The sequence below is a fragment of the Oreochromis niloticus genome, linkage group LG8, assembly GCF_001858045.2.
Source record: "Oreochromis niloticus isolate F11D_XX linkage group LG8, O_niloticus_UMD_NMBU, whole genome shotgun sequence".
Lineage (NCBI taxonomy): Eukaryota > Metazoa > Chordata > Actinopteri > Cichliformes > Cichlidae > Oreochromis > Oreochromis niloticus.
In genome coordinates, this window is record NC_031973.2 from 21,900,850 (window position 1) to 21,917,114 (window position 16,265).

General features: G+C 41.2%; 2 protein-coding genes and 1 long non-coding RNA gene across 4 annotated transcripts; all 3 read right to left on the bottom strand.

Annotated features, from left to right (window-relative positions):
- Nucleotides 1–711: 711 nt before the first annotated feature.
- Nucleotides 712–10,973, bottom strand: gspt1 (G1 to S phase transition 1). Of its 2 annotated transcripts, XM_003438707.5 has the most exons (14): nt 10,566–10,973; nt 10,246–10,290; nt 8,656–8,928; nt 8,542–8,575; nt 8,258–8,335; nt 7,982–8,162; nt 7,709–7,863; nt 7,329–7,469; nt 5,064–5,157; nt 3,570–3,650; nt 3,249–3,422; nt 1,804–1,893; nt 1,555–1,723; nt 712–1,461 (listed from the first exon to the last, which is right to left on the bottom strand). In XM_003438707.5, exons 1-14 carry the CDS (start codon nt 10,759–10,761, stop codon nt 1,409–1,411), a joined length of 1,764 nt encoding a protein of 587 aa, XP_003438755.1. In that variant the 5' UTR covers nt 10,762–10,973; the 3' UTR covers nt 712–1,408. The 2 variants fall into 2 exon arrangements, with proteins under 2 accessions (XP_003438755.1, XP_005448138.1); XM_005448081.4 differs by lacking the exon at nt 10,246–10,290.
- Nucleotides 2,438–3,239, bottom strand: LOC112847639 (uncharacterized). Its single transcript, XR_003221290.1, has 2 exons — nt 2,943–3,239; nt 2,438–2,869 (listed from the first exon to the last, which is right to left on the bottom strand). It is a non-coding gene; the product is annotated as an uncharacterized LOC112847639 (long non-coding RNA).
- Nucleotides 10,974–11,079: 106 nt separating the features above from the next.
- Nucleotides 11,080–15,712, bottom strand: dmc1 (DNA meiotic recombinase 1). Its single transcript, NM_001279453.1, is given in 13 exon segments — nt 11,080–11,391; nt 11,565–11,681; nt 11,781–11,841; nt 12,446–12,560; nt 12,699–12,772; nt 12,846–12,937; nt 13,050–13,122; nt 13,199–13,240; nt 13,342–13,394; nt 14,625–14,707; nt 14,826–14,972; nt 15,066–15,110; nt 15,390–15,712. Coding segments are annotated over 13 exon segments (1,029 nt in total). The 5' UTR covers nt 15,447–15,712; the 3' UTR covers nt 11,080–11,321.
- Nucleotides 15,713–16,265: the final 553 nt, after the last annotated feature.

Sequence of the window (16,265 nt, forward strand, 5' to 3'; positions counted from 1 at the left end):
GATTTAGCCAGGTCAAAAAAAAAAGAGACACTTTCCTGACATGCAAAACTCTGACTTTAAGATCGACATAACTCGTTAAGACATTAATCTGTCTTGGTATTCTGCCTCAGATCTCACAACCACCTGATAAACTTTCCCTTTCACACTTGCCGCTATCATTACGTCACCCTGATATAATCTCCTCACCTTGAATCCTTCCATCACCGTCTCCCTGTCCGGCAAGTCTGCCACTCCAGACTTCCTTAATCTACTCTCAAACACTCTGCACATAGAAAATTCACATATTACAACCTAAATTAAAATTGTTAATTGTAGTTTTTTTAAATATAAATTTTAACTCATAACAAAAAACAGGGCCTTTTAATGGTTCAAAAAGTAGCATCATTATGACTTAGTTTATCATGAACTTTTATTCCATCTGTCACTAAAATAAATAATTCATATAAACATGCCAATAATCATAAGCTAAGCTAACTGCAGCTTGCTTAATTAAAATCTTACTTTTGACACATCTTAGTCCCTTTTTTGTCTGCATCATCCAGGTTTGTATGATAAGGTTGTGGGTCTTTTATTGTTAGACCTTTGTTTTTTGATTAAATAAGGAACATATCTAAAATAAATGTGGCATGTGAGTGCAGTCGTTTTAACTGACATCTATATGCACAATACATCGCTGCTGTAAATCTGTGGTACGAATCAGACAAATACACCTTTCAGTTACAGCTTGATCTTTTATTTTCCATTTTGATTATGTAACAGCTGTGTGGGTCTGTCCGTGTGCGTGTGTTTATCCTTGGTTCATCAGAGTAGTATGTGAGCTCAGTCCAATTAAACCATCTCATGTGGAGAGAGACCAAACAAAAGATTCTGGCACAGCAATCCTTAAAATCAAATAAAAATGTCCTCTCTGGACTCTTAATCCTGCTCTTGACATGGGAGAAGCACTTAGCAAATGATAGTTATAGACTAACTCTGCTCGTTTTACAGGATATGAAATCATTCTGGACTTTATTTGTTTTTGTTGTTTTTTTTTCTTCCCCAAACTCAACAACACTGCATCCATCTCCATTCAAAAAACAAATGGCGCGGCCAGCAGACCGTACGGTCAGGCCTGGGAGTACAGAAAGGGGCGGGGCATGTAGCTACATTAGTGGCATAGCTGAGCTCTCAATATGAGAAAGCTGACACACTGGACTTGGTCTCTCATTTCATATGGTTCATCATAAAAACTGATTCAGTCATGTTTTCTTCATTTGACATGATTTTATTCTTCCCTCCTTTTTTTGTCGTTGTTCATCTCTTCAGCATAGTTGTGTGTAAAGAGAGAGTAGCTGTTTGGGTCGGCTCTAGCAGCGTTTCTCCTCTGGGAACGAGTGGAAGAACTCCATGCATGCTGCCATTGTTGCATTTAGTCCTTTTCTGGCACCAGCTTCAGCACTTTGCCAATGGCGATTGTTTTGCCTAAAGGTATCAAGAGAAGTGAGGGACAAAAGGGCGATTCAAAGATGCCTGAAAACAAATCCAGCTAAGTACAAGCCTGCACGGTGTCCTTACCTTCGTCTCTCAGTGTGAATCGCCCCATCTGAGGGAAGTCTTTGAAGGTCTCTAAGCAGATGACTCCTGCTGCCCGGAGCCTGGCGATACAAACCTGGTCCTGCTTCACAAAGCGTGGTCGTGTTTTGCTTTTCTCTCCCGTCTTCTTGTCCACCAGACAGATTAAGGCCTGTGGTGAGAATTGCACGACTTTAGCACGAGCAATCAAAATAACCAAATAATTAATATGTAAGCCCAACAGTAACTTACTGTAATTTGCACTTCTTCGATGCAGGTGTGGATGTGAAGGACTGCATTGTAACCAGGACAAATGATGGATTTGTGCTCGATGATGACGATCTAAAAAAAAAAAAAAAAAAAAAAGAACATTTCAGAGGAATTTAAAACCAGTGTTGTGTCTACACATAACAGACAACTTAGCAAAGAACCAATTTTAGATTGTATCTTTAGATACTTTGTTATTAGTAGCCTGTTACAAAAGCACATCATTTGTTTTAATTTCTTGAATATAAGAAAAATAAGAGTATGTACATAGTAGAAAAAACAGAAGGCAGCCAACATCCAAAGAGCAGCGTTGATGTCCTTCAAGAAGCCTAAAGAACTATTCCTGAAGATTACTTTAAGAAATGATAAAAAAATTTGCCTTCTTCAGACTGTTTTTTTTGCCTTATATGCTGTATTTTCCATGTGTATTTGGAGATCTTTCAATACATACAGTACAGGAGAAGCTGACAAAAGATTCAGACTGAGAATCCCAGCTGTGCACAAAAACAGCCAAGGAATGACACAATCATCAACAAGCGGGCTTCGCAGTATTCCCAGTGTTTGTTGTCTTAACTTCAACCGAGCCACAGGGGGGTCCCAAGCCTGGATAAGATGCATCTTTGATCTTTTCCAGATCACAAATGCAGATAATGAAGAACTGAAAGTGAACCCGAGTCTCACTAGAGACTAGTAGATGGGTAAATCATTTTTTGCATGTTAAGAATCTCTTGAGGCTTTGAAATTTTAGGAAACATTTGGTAAAAAATGAATGTTTTGGACTACAGGTGGGTTTTTGCATGCTGCGTCACATATTCTCTTATAATACCAGAAAAGATCCTCTGAACCTTGTGACCCCTTAATACAAAGCAGTGTGTATGCTACGATGTTTAAATGGATGTCTTGCCTAAGATTATTTTCAGGCCTGAAGGTAAGCATTTCACAAAGAAAAGTACAGATTATCAACACATAAGTAACTATTTGTCTGGCAAAAGTCTTACTTTATAAGCCCGTGTCTGCTCAACTTGTCCAAAGCAAGCTCCATCACACAACCCTGCAATTAACACAGGCTTGAAAAATGTGTCTCTAAGGCGCTTATGGAGAAATGCCTCATCTTTGATAATTACTTCTGCTGGTCTGTGTAGACCTGCTGTGACACATGATCATCAACCAGAGTGGCGACTGCTTTCTAACAGAGCCAACCTGCAAAAGGATGCATTTAGTTTTGTTTTTAATATGAGACACAGCAGAGACATGGGAGCGGATTCATTACAGGAGCCTGTGGTGAGGAGTTTATTTGCTGGCATTGAATTAAATAAATGGAATCACCTGTGGTTACCTCACCCCCTTCACCCCCCCAACTTCTCCCCACAGTTAACGACTTTCAAAGTCAGAAGATAGAAGCCAGCATGCAGTAATTATCCAGTCTTTACCTGCGCATCAAAGGTGCGGCCAGAGTGGCAGAGGTTGTCGGGGCTACAGAGGATAAAACCAGGAAGGATTTCTTCCTCCTCTATGCCCTTCAGCCGCAACTTCAGGTTCTCCCCAGGACTTGCGTCGTCCGTCTCCACATCGTCACTCAGCAGGCTCAAAACCTCCACCGTGTGCTGCAACACACACACATGCATGCAGCTGCACGTGAAGTGAGGAAAGACTATTTCTGCATTGATGCAGAAGTATATATGACTGGCAATGAAAATGAAACTGAGTATTTATGGTTACAGGATCCTCTTTCAATCAAGAAGAGGACTCACCCTGTTTGGCATCATGACCAGCTGCTGGGCTTTACTAATGGATCCGGATTCCAGCTTTCCAAGGATAACAGTACCCATATCCTACAAACAAGGAAACCCACAGTTAGAGGCAATATTCAAGTAAATGCACTACAGTTTGCTGACCGCTAATACACCCATGTGTCCAAATAACATCTGCCATATATATACTTTTACACTGGTGGAAGCTCATATCAAATATGATCAAAGTTTCTTTGCTGTGCGCAAATAATCCCTGTGAGCACTGGAGCTCCGCCCCCCTTCTGTCCAAATCTCATGTTTACGAGGAGCAGCCAATCACAGGAAAGCTGGCTTAAAGGTAAGGTGGGTGAACTGAGGGGATGCACCATAGCTCAGAACAAGATTATAATAAGGATTATCTTGAACTCTGAATCATGCAAAGCTACTCTAGTAGAGTCCAAAAATAAAAATATACAGTTCAAATATATAAATTTACTATATACAGTCAGTAAATACATTCTGACTGTGGTGGGTGTGGCTCAGGAGGTAGAGTGGAAGGTCAGGGGACTGATTCTCCAGCGACTCAAATCTGCATGTCAAACTATGGTTGGGGAAAGATACTGGGGCCCAAGTTACCACCGCCACATGTTTGAGTGTGCAGGAATGTTAAACAAACTCTTAGGTACAGAAAAAAGTGCCAGTGTGTGAGTGCCAGCCTATATCCCATTTACTTTAGTATCAAATACTGCATTTCCTCATACTTTCAATAAGCACATACTTCTAACGCAAGCCTTAGAAAACCATGGACTCTTGGAAGAAGCAGCTTGCTGTATAAGATATGATACTTTTCTCTTGGCAGTGAAAAAAAATGAAATACTGATCATGACTGTGAGCTTTCAGACACCACCAAAATAATGCACAGTGTTTTCTCCACAGCTGCCGTATCAAAGTCCTGGCAGTCTCGGTGACCATTAGTATGCAGCATCCAGTTGACTGAACCATAATCCCATTACATCGGGAGAACACCAATTGAGGCTACTTAGTCATATAACTGCTACATAAGGCTCTTATGCAATCGCTGGGAGAGAAAGACAACAGGACACAGACAGATGATGACATATGAAGAAAGGAGGGAGAGCCGATGGTCAATTTTTGTTTCGAAATAATTCAATTCCAACAACGCTTACAGTGTGTGATGAACGGCTTCCAACATCTAAACCACGCCGAGCGCCAAGAAGCTGAATTATCTCAAAGAGGAATGGCTGTGCGGAGGCCACAGTGTGTGTGTGTGGCTCATTGTGTGACTGTCTGTGTGTTCTGGGAAAAAAACTCAAGAGGAAGCAAAATGACAAACTGACGAGGGAGCGAAAAAGGATTTTGGCAAAGTGAGCACGAACCAAAAGAAATTTTACACCCACTCATCCTCTGAGAGCGGTGCTGTGCAGAACACAAGCTGCCAATGGTTTCGGTTTTCTTCTTACAGGAAATGAGAATCAAAAGCTTCCAGCTGCTCACCTTGTATTTGTCTACGATAGGTAGTCTGACAGGTCCGTCACTTGATCTGGTGAAGTTTGGCAAACTGTCCAGGTGGGCAATAAATGGCAAACCCCTGTTAGAAAAAAAAATGAGCAAAACAAAAGTAAACAGTAAAGGTTTTTATTGTAGACAGCATTTGATCGAAAGATTGCTTCACACAAAAAAAACAACACTACAGAAAACAGAACAAATCTGTGCAGTCTCATTTCTCTATGACTTGATGTGACTTACGATATCTTATTCCAGTGTTTTCTCTAAGTTTTCTATGTACTGTCCACTGCTGTAACAAAACAAATTTCCCACACATGGGACTATAAAGGTTATCTTATCTTATCTTATCTTACGAGTTCTGTAAAGCAAAAAGACAAAGAAACACCGGACACACCGGTTTTCTTCATTATAAATACTGGAAATATTTAAATCAGCATGTGTAAACAAACCTTACCTCCATCTTTTTAAAGGGGACCCGTTATATTTTTCATTATTTCCCGCCATTTATGCATACTGTTGCAATCATATATGCTCATATTAAACATAGCCAAAGCTAGCATATAAATGTGACTCTAATGTTCCGGCTTCAGACCATTTTTTCCACTTTTTTCCGATTTGCATATTATGAAGTGTGTATGTAGAAAGCAACACATTTGAAATGTTCCCCAATTTATCACAGTTAACTGCCACATTATCAAAACCACATTGCATCCAATTGCCTACTTGACCGCCCATTCAATGGCAAACTGATAGCAGACGTTTTATCGCCGTCTGGAAGCGCCAGTCTCTTTAAAGATGGCAGCTGAACACAAGTGGTTGCAAACCTGGTCCCTGTCTTTCAAAGGCAACAACATCCCAGATTCACTCCACACCTTTGTAATAATCTTGTTTGTGCTGCAGTGTCCAACCTCTGTTTTTCCCGGTATGACTGCAGCATAGAGCGGCCAAATGGAGAAAAAATTTAAATGGAGAGGGAATGAAGCGCTAACGCAGCGTGCTTCAAAGAGCTCATTAACTAAGTGGCTGCCTCAAGGCCTAGGGTAAAATACATAAGTCTGATTTTAAACTACTCTGACAGATTACAACAAAGAAATATGGAGCTGAAACTCAGCATAATAGGTCGCCTTCTTTAATTCAAACAAATTGTCTCTTTGGCCTCAGAATTTTGATCCCTTGATCCTCCAGAGGGTGAAGGAGTGTGAGCTGAACAATACATATTGATTCTTTCTTCACACATAATTATCAACTTATGCAGCAAAGCAACTATCCTATCACCCCAGCTAAGCTTTAATATGGCCATTATGATCACTGTGTATTTCAGAATCACTGTTATTATTGTTATTTATAGATTATTATACTGTATGAGATGATTAAGGCAGTGACCAGCAGGATGACAGGGACTAATTAGTATATTTATGTGCTTAAAGTCAGCAAGGTCGACACAGTGTTGTGGTTTTTTTGTTACTGACCCTTCTCTCTGGTGAGGTCTCACTGTATCTTATAAAGGTTCAAGCCTGGTGATCCCTTTCAGAGCACAATGACCTCACTGTGTTCTGTTTGTCTTGTGTTCTCACTCTGTGAAGGCTTTCAAGGACAGCCTGTCTGCTTGTTGACAGTGCAGGAGCTCACCATGTGCCTTTACATCCAGAGGGGTATAATGAAAACTCTCTACTCTACACAGTAATATAATAATATAACCTGAAGTATTGACAGACCACCTAGAGGCCCTCTAGTTGTTGCTCATCATAATCATTAATATAGTCGGCACCCATTCTCAGCAATCATAATTACAAAGAATCAAAGAATCCTCTCGACAGCTCATTTATTCATTTTTTTAATTCACTCACATATTTAAATTAGTACCTTTAAATGTATTTTTTCTTAAAAAGCCACGTGTTTAAATAATCAGTGTTTTCTTTCTTTCTTCCCCTTTTGTCACTCCAAGCGTAACATTTATTCACAGGCTTTGTGTCAGCTACTAATCTGCATATCTGTGTAATTGATCCCTTTGTTGTCTTTCTCTTTGATTTGTCTTCCTGCAAAGCACTTAGCGTGCATTTTAAATAAACTCTCGCACGCAAGCAATAGACCGAGCCGGGCACTCATCATTTTATACTCATCATAGAGCAGGAAATACAGACTACACGAACTATATCTGAATTCGCTGAAATATAAATAAGCGTGACATACTCAGAAAGAGCTCACGCGTTCAACGCCTGATGACTTCAGGGGCCGTTCAGAGAGCTGACTTACGTGTACCAGGGGCATTCGGGTACAGGGTCCTTGAGGTTGGCACCTGTGAGTCCAGAGCAAGGCATAAAGTGGATGTCCTTCTTAGGGTTGAAGCCCACCTTCTTTAGAAATGGCACCAGCTTCTCCTTACACTCCTCATACCTGCGAGAAGAAAGCAAAAAAAATTATTAAAACATTTGTTTAACATTGTGTTTGAAATGTCACACTGGAATCATAAATGAACAAATAAAACAAATAAAATCAGTCATTTAACCACAACTGGTGATGTTTTAAAGCCCCAAATCACTACTAACACTTTCCTGGAGATACTGCGTGTTTTTCTTTTTTAAATAAAGTCCGACATAAACATTAAAATTCCCAAATTATCCATTTTAAATCACCTTTCTAGGCTCCAGTTGACAGTGGGGTCATCCATCTTGTTGATGAGGACAATGAGATGTTTAACTCCTGCCGTTTTAGCCAGCATGGCATGCTCCCGCGTCTGCCCACCCTTTTCGAATCCCGTCTCAAACTCCCCCTTTCTTGCCGAAATCACCTGGCAAAAACCAATAAGGCAAAAGAGAAATATTTAGAGGGCGCCTTTTATATTAAATCAACCCATGAAAGAACCTGGTGATATGTTTCTGAGGTTCAGGGATACAGATCTGTCTCACCAGGACTGCCAGGTCAGCTTGTGACGCCCCACCGATCATGTTGGGGACAAAGCTCTTGTGTCCGGGGGCATCGAGGATGGTGAAGTGTTTTTTCTCCGTCTCGAAGTAAGCCCTTCCTACCTCGACCGTCTTCCCTTTGTCTCTCTCCTCCTGATTTGTGTCCAGAGCCCACGACAGGTACCTGCAACAACCGCGCTCGTGCATTCATTTATGTTTTACAAAAAGGTGCGTACGGCACAAAGAAGGTAAATGCCGTCAAAACACAATGCCCCTCACCATGTCTCCCTGTTTTTTTCTTTCGCTTCTCTTTCATATTTCTCCAGGGTTCGTTTGTCCACCATTCCAGTTAAGTACCTTTCAATGAGGGCACAAAGGGAGGAAACGTTAACAAAACGTGCAGCCCAGTGCACGTCCGAGACATCCAGAGGCTTCGGCTGTTGTAACAGATGACTCAATTCTGTGTTTTTATTCTCCTGTATCGCTAGTTGAGATACAAACAACTCCATAAAGAAATGAATAAAAAACAACACAAAACATTTAAAAAGAAACGGATCACTCACATGATCTGTCCTCCGATCGTCGATTTCCCGGCATCTGGCAAGTAGAAACAATTTTTTAGTGAACATAACTTCGCATAAACAGCCTAAAATGAAACACAACCGAATACAACGCACCAACATGACCAATGAAGACCACGTTAACGTGTTCTTTCTTAGGAGCGTCTGGTGGTGCCGGAGCCACTTTGGGCAGGGGCATCTCCTCCTCTTCCTCCTCCATCATCTCCTCGTCCTCTTTCCCTGCTGCGCCTCCCTCCTCCGCGCAGGTCCCCCCAGACCCCAGATCCTCCTGTCCGCCACCTCCTTCGTCTCCCCCGGGCTCCTCCTTCTGCTCCCACGTCTCTTCCTCTGTGGGCATGTCTGCCTCTGTGCTTCCATTCTCCACTGGAGCTGGAAGCACACATTTTGTACATTTCTAGTTATCTAACGCCGCTGTAATAACCGGCATCGCACCAAAAACTTGGGGCTGCTTTTCATTTGCTGGGAGGAACTTTAAAGATGCTGTGTGATAGGAATAAAATCAAAAGTGACTACTGACTTATTGCAGATCCTGGACTTCAGTCAAGCTGATGTAAATCTTGCCAGATCTTTTAGCAAATTTAAATCTTTTAAAGCACATTTGCACAAAGATTTCGATCAAAGAACTTCAAAGACAGGCCTCACCTCCATTTATCTACATCTCCTGCATAGTCTATTGCTTTAATCCAGCATGCTGTGTAATATGTGTTGCAAGACTTTCTAAATAACCTAAAAAGCACCCTATTGCTACATATCCGTGGTCTCCTGCCCACTTTATAAAGACAAAATCAATGCGATGTTCTGCAATGCAAGCGCGTCAAAAATAAATAAATCAGGAGCAAGAGGACACTGAAAATGTGCTGTGCCTTGCAGAAGAAGAAGCATCTTCCCATGGCAACACACAAATAAGCCTCCAATTTCCGTCACTATGAAATTATGCGGCCCAGCAGTTGAGTACAATGTCTATTTTCTTCTCCACGCCCTTCATTTATAATCAGCTGACTTTGTAGGCTGTCTCGTCAAGCTGTACTTGAGACATGTTCGGGGACATCTGAAGGGACGAATGTTACAGCAACCATCTCCATGAATGTGTTTGCAGGGAATGGGACTAAGGGATGTGACCGCAGAGCTCGCTCACTTATCTGCCCTTATGTACACTACACGGTCATCTGGTTTTGTGTCCCTGCTTCAGCCACTCTTTGAAAAGCACAAATGAGTTCCCCATAACTCAAGCAGAGGCATATGACATCGGGGCAAAAGGCCAAATATGAGGGAAATGAAGCCTCGCCAGAACAAAGTTAATATGTTCCTGGTGTAACCAAACACAGTGCACACTGACACAGAGCAGGCCGGGGCCTTGGACAGGCAGCTCTTGACACATACGAATCACGGCATGTGCCAGTAGGAGATCTATTTTGGGCAGGAGCGAGTGAGGTTGCATCACATTCTACCTAGGCCCATGCACGTGGGTTTCTCCCAATGACAGAAAACCAAATATGGCTCAGTAACTGTGACTACAAGTAGTGAGCATCCAAGGTTTAAAAACTGCATGAGGTCTGGTGTGACACTTATAATGTGGATGTTAAATCTAGCACACCTGAGCCTGTATCTACCCTCTGAAGCTTGAGCTAGAGCTGTAACTTAACCAAGTGAACATGCAGTGCACTGGAGTACACTGTGGATGCGTACCGACTGTTTCTGACACCTCCATACTGGCAGCTGGATCAGGGGTACCTTAAAGATAAGAAAACAAAAAATACTTTCGTAACTACTCATTAGAAAAGATTGCCCGCGGCTCACATATTTGTTGCTACTACGTCATGAATCAGCTATTGCACCACAGCCGCACTTGTGCCGACTTGTTGATGAGTTAGAGGGTATGCGATAACTGTGATAGTGGCTGAGGTTCAGAACAGCGAGTTACACACAGGAAGGCTAACTTAGCTGGACTAGCAAGCAAGCTAGCAAGTTAAGCTAACTTCCAGCCAGCTGTCTGGCATTTAACCTACCATCTGAAGCCGGCATTTCCACAGCGCTGGCTTGAAGGAAGCTTGGTACAAACACCGGGGCGTTAACGTTGGGGACAAACGGCTTGGCGTTTACGTTAAGGGCGGCGAAGGCGGTTGGGAGTCCTGCCGCGGCAGCAGGGGCCTCGGCATCCTCTTCCAGCTCCCACGAATCCGGGGCTGTGTCTCTCGGGTCCATCGCTGCTTTTTCCAGAGTTGACAGGCTTCCCACCACCGGGCAAGGCGAATGATTTTTGTGGTTCCGTTTATACGGGTTTAGTTGCTGGTGTGTTTCAGACTCTTAGCAGCACGCTCGGTGAAGTTCCCATTGCTTTGTTAAGCCTTGCCTTGACAAGCATATGGATCCCGTAGCTGACGAGGTGGTGCACGGCAGCTGCACGTCCCTCGCACACCGCCAGGGGGCAGCACCGGACAACTGCAAACCCGCTAAGTGTACAGTCAGGGTACAATTAGTCTTTCAACCCCCCGCAATCAAACCCAAGTATGAAACATCAGAAAAGGGATTTTTTTCTTTATTAATTTCATAACAATCTCTCAAACACAGAAACAACACCACCACCAAATAGTACAATAGTATATGTCACACTTTAATCTTTAACAAATTACATACGGTTAATGAAACTCTTAATAAATAAATAATAATAAATAAATAATATAACTAACAAGTTGACGGGTTAGCAAGGAACAGTGTTAACATGCAAGTCTCATCTTTTCCTTTTATTATACTTCAATTATACTTCAATCTTTGGCATCAGTAACTCCTCCAGCAGAGATGGCAAACGTAGCCTCATTCTCAGGCATATCAGGACTGGAAGAAAACACGAAGAGACAGATGAGTGTAGAACATTTATCTAAGACTTTTCACGCTTTGTTCACGTTCACATCTTTGTCACTACAGTGTCATATCATGTCTTATACTTTATCCAAATCATTAATAATTAAACTGATCACTATGAAAATTGCCCTTGAACTGCTAAATACCTGTCAAATATCTTGGCAATTCTCATCTCCCCACGCCCCTTCCTCAAGCTGATGCGTGTGGTGGAAGCGTGGGCCAGGATGTGCCCACCAATTGGCTTCTTGGGATCAGCTTGAAACCTGAAATGGGTGAGAAACTTAAGAACATCTCAGCAGTGTTTCACAAGGCGTTTGTGTAACCTCCTATTTGTAAGCATGAGGGTAACTGCGCTATCTTACGTCATTCCGGCTCCAGGATCAGCTGTCATTTGGTTGGTAATAAACACAGCTACGTTGTACTCTGAAGAAAACATAGATCAGAGTCAATGAAGTTTGGACGCAAGCATCAGTTTAAGAATCGCAATCACGCACGGAGAGAGTTGAAGGTTTGTAAATAGTTGCTGTCTCATTTATGAATGCAAACAGACTGCAGTCAGTCTGAATGAGTCTTTGTCAATGAGCACAGCTTGAGGGGACTCGACTCAGCTGGTTGTATTTTAGTTATATTCTTATAGACCAAGAAAGCTGCTGAGCTCAAAAGTGAAAGATCAATGTAATATTCTCTTAAGCATCTCATGAGTTGTTACAATGTTATTTGCGGTAAGCGTGCATCATGGGGTGCCTGGTGATTCCCACCTCTAGGATCTAGCTTCCAGGTTGGAAAAATGACGTCAGTTCACAGTTAGTGGAAACACTCATCTCGAGGCTTTAAAAACATTCTGTCTCCATGTTGGTGATCGTTTATCCTACATTCCTTATACATAAAAGTTACTATATGAGGAAAATGATCAGGATGCTATTTCCAGTCAACCACCAGCAACTTCTGTTTCCAACAGTTCGTGTAAAAGATAAGGTGTTAATGGCATAAATATTTATACACAAAAGCTGAGAATCCTGATTCAGACCTTCAGAGATCTTCTGCAGCCTTGAAAGCATCTGGGCCAGTTTCTGCTGCCGCTCAGCGAGCTCCCCTCTGCCAGAGAAGTCCACTCTGAACAGAGCCATGATGGAGTCGATAATCTACCAATGAGGAGCACGCAAGCAGAGTGAAAGGCCAGAGAAACAGGGAAACCCGGGTTCTAGGTGTTGTTCTCCACCTTGATTAGATTTAGAGTTGATGACTAAAACCAGTATCAGAAGAAAAGTTCTCTTGCTTACCAGCAGCTTGAACACGCCTCCTTCTTCATGAAATTTGGCTGCTACAAAGTCCAACAGCTCCATCTGGTGTTCACCTGCAGAGTTTTCAGTTCTTTATAAAATGCTCTAAAAAAGTCAGTCTAAATCAACTGTAATGGATGTTCGTACTAGTGTAGGCTCGGGCGTAAAGCACGTTGTCCAGCACGGCATCATGGTCCACGTTAAACCTGTCAGCGATGTCTCTAAGTCTGTCCGGGCGACTCAAATGAGACAAGTACAAGTCAAGGAAAATGGGAGGCCGATTACCATCAGCATTACATGGCAGGGTTTCAGCTGACGATATATATTTGTGTCGTGCCATTCCAAGGATACAAGGTGTTCTCCGTGTCAATGAAGATTACTTTTCCGCCCGAGTATCCGTCCTCGCCCGGCAGCTGAGCAGTGACTGAACAACAAAGAAAGCTTTTTAAACTACTCTGTATCAGGAAGCTAAAAACAAACAAAAAAGGTTCTTTACTCACCACAGAGCGTGTGAGATAGCTGGGTTTTTCCTGTGCGAAACTCTGGAAGAAGACATACTGAGAGTAAATTCATGAATTTGAAAACAGACACCAAGATAGGAAGACATCAGAGAGGAACTGATTACGGGGGGGTGTCTGCTCACCTCCAAAGGCCTCTGTGATCGCCATACTCTCTACACCTCCACCCAGCAATTTACTGCAGAGACACAGTTCACATACATGTAAAATCATACAAAATCCCATCGGTTTAATCAATACTAATGCTGCTGTTGATAAATCTCAAAACCTCCTATATCCTCCACGTTACTGCCAATTTATCTATTAATATGCTAAAGCTATGAAGCAAAGAAGAAAGTCTAGTGTGATTACTGCGTGCACAAAGTTCAGTGAAAAATAACCCTGAGATTCACAACTGTGTGCATTTTATTGAACTACAAGCATTCTGAGTCAGCAGACGACTGCTCGCTACCTGTTATCTGCGTGAACTGTGGGGAAGTCGAAAAAAACAAACAAGCAAAACTGGATAATTTATGACTGAAGGAACTGAAACAGTGCCTGAGGAGGAAGCCAGAAAGTGCACAGCTTTTAAAAAGAGTCAACTCAGAAGGGACAATGGTTTATAACAAAAGGGAGGTTTCGGGTTAAACAAATAAACAAAGTGATGAACTTTATCTCCCCTGAGACAAGACGTCTTTCTCGGGTAAGAAAAGGAAAAGTTTCGACATGAAAAATTATACAAAACAAATAGAACAACCTAACAGAAGAAAATGTGCAGTCTGAATGTGTGCTCTGAACACAGACCACACAAAAGGAAGAAGAGTGAGGATCTGATGAGTGGGTTATAAACAATTAGTTAGTCACAGACACAATGGAGGGGTCAAGCACCTGAGAGGCTTATAAACTAGCACTGAAAGCCAATGAAGTGACTTCAATAGTGGGGTCACATTTTCACATCTGTAAGAACTGATTCGTCCTACTGATGACCTGGAGACTCCTGCAAATTGAGCGTTACAATAATTCAACCTGCTTGCTTGCTAACCTAAAAGCATGGATCAAGTTCTCACCAATCTTGAGTTTTAATGTTTTCTGAATATGATTATCAAATCTAAGATCATTGTCCAAAATAATTTCAAAATTCCTGACTTGAGACAGGGATGATAAATATGAACAAATTTTTTGTCTCTGACTTTTTGGACTAATACCAAAAACAAAGATGTTTGTTCACATTTTATGAGACCTTCTAGCCTTCATCCAAGTGGCGAGAATTTATGCATAAAGACAGTTTGAGGCAGTTCTTAATTAAGGTATGGACGAATTCAGGTGAGAAAATACTGATGAATGCTGGACTTGCGTGTAAAATGAACACAGGGTACACAGGGTTTTGTCCACTGTTTGTGAATGAGGCCCAATATGAGGAAAACTTAACTCAAACTCTTGGCTCCCAGTTGTGACGTGGAACACCTGCTTCCTCCTTGCGCTGTATTCGAAGGCCGTCTGGAAACCGACATTCTACAACATAAAGAGAATCATCTATAACACAAATCGTCTTTTCAGTCACGTTTTGATTCCACTACAGACATAAACTGGACAGAGCAGATATTTAAGGATTCAAGACGCAGCATCTTACCAGCATTTTTCCAGCAGCTTCCTTGATTTTTTCCACTTTTGCTTCCGACAGGCCCTTGATGTTACACAGAGCTTTGCGGGTAGTCATCTGGATCCCCTTAACAGTGCAGATGCCCACTGACTTCAGCTTTTTGATGTCTGCCATGTTCTGTGATCACACAGCAGGAGGGTCAGATTGATGCTCACACACTCCAATTGCTTTTTGTTAGATGAGTGTGTTTGAGCTCAGCTGTTTACTCACTATCCCGTGTTTCTGCAGGAGATCAATGTCTTGGAAGAAAGACTCCTGTGAGGTTCAGAGGAAAACTCTATATGAGCTAACTGATCAAGACTAAATATAACATTAAAAAGCCTGCAGATTATATCTTTTCATAATGTTTTAATCTACTCTTCTGTCATATTATCTTTATACAATATTTGTAACCAAAATATAATATAGCTTAAACTTTAAGATATTTAAACATTTTTTTTAATCTTAAGGCAAATCTTTAACATCTTTTTTCTCTTTAAAGAGGGACACCATAGTATTAACACGCACCGAATAAGAAAAATACCCAAATCTTACCTCATCATCCTGGAAACTAGAGTCATCTTCAACAACTTGATCCTCTGCAACTTTCATTTTTAATGCAGAATGAGGTCAGAATTAAAGATGAAAGGTATTTTGATTACTCAGCTAAGATCTTTAGCCAGTCTAAAATCAAGCTAACTCTTTGCTAACCGTACACTGCTCTTTCAAAGCAAACAAAAAAACAAAACAAAAAACAGGTTAAATTACAAAACAAGACTGTCAGATTATCGTATGATTATTAACTTCCGGACGTCAACTACAGTACGCTCACAGATGAAAAACAAATATAGTGTCTAAAGTTTAAAAGATAGCTTTTCCTGTTCATGACAAAACTGGCTTTTTGTCACCGGCGGGAATTTCTGACTCTTCAGGTGCAAGCGGAAATTTCTATATTGACCAGTTAAATGAACGTGACCAAACAATAGTTAGTATTCATGTTGCGTTTAAGTGTTCCCAATTACATCATAGAAAGTTAAGGCTTTAAATGAATATCAGCATAAAATATTTGAAGGAGTTATGTCTCTGGAAATCTTTGGAACACATTCCTATCTTAATCCTTTGGAAACGACCCGTGAATGCAGCATTGTCCTAAATACTACTTCCTAAACTTCTGAATTTCTAATCATTTATATACAATAAAAACATTTTTCTATGACAATGGAACTTTCTATCTGAAGACAAGTTATTGTCAGAATCAGTATTGTTAGCCGGTTCTTACAACCTAAAATATCTTTTGTAAATAATATCCAATATCAAGACTTTATGATCAAAATGTTATGAAATAAATACAGACTCTATGATGATTACCAAAAAAAATTGATGACGATAATTTCAATAATACCTCTTGTTGATTATTTAATACATTTGACA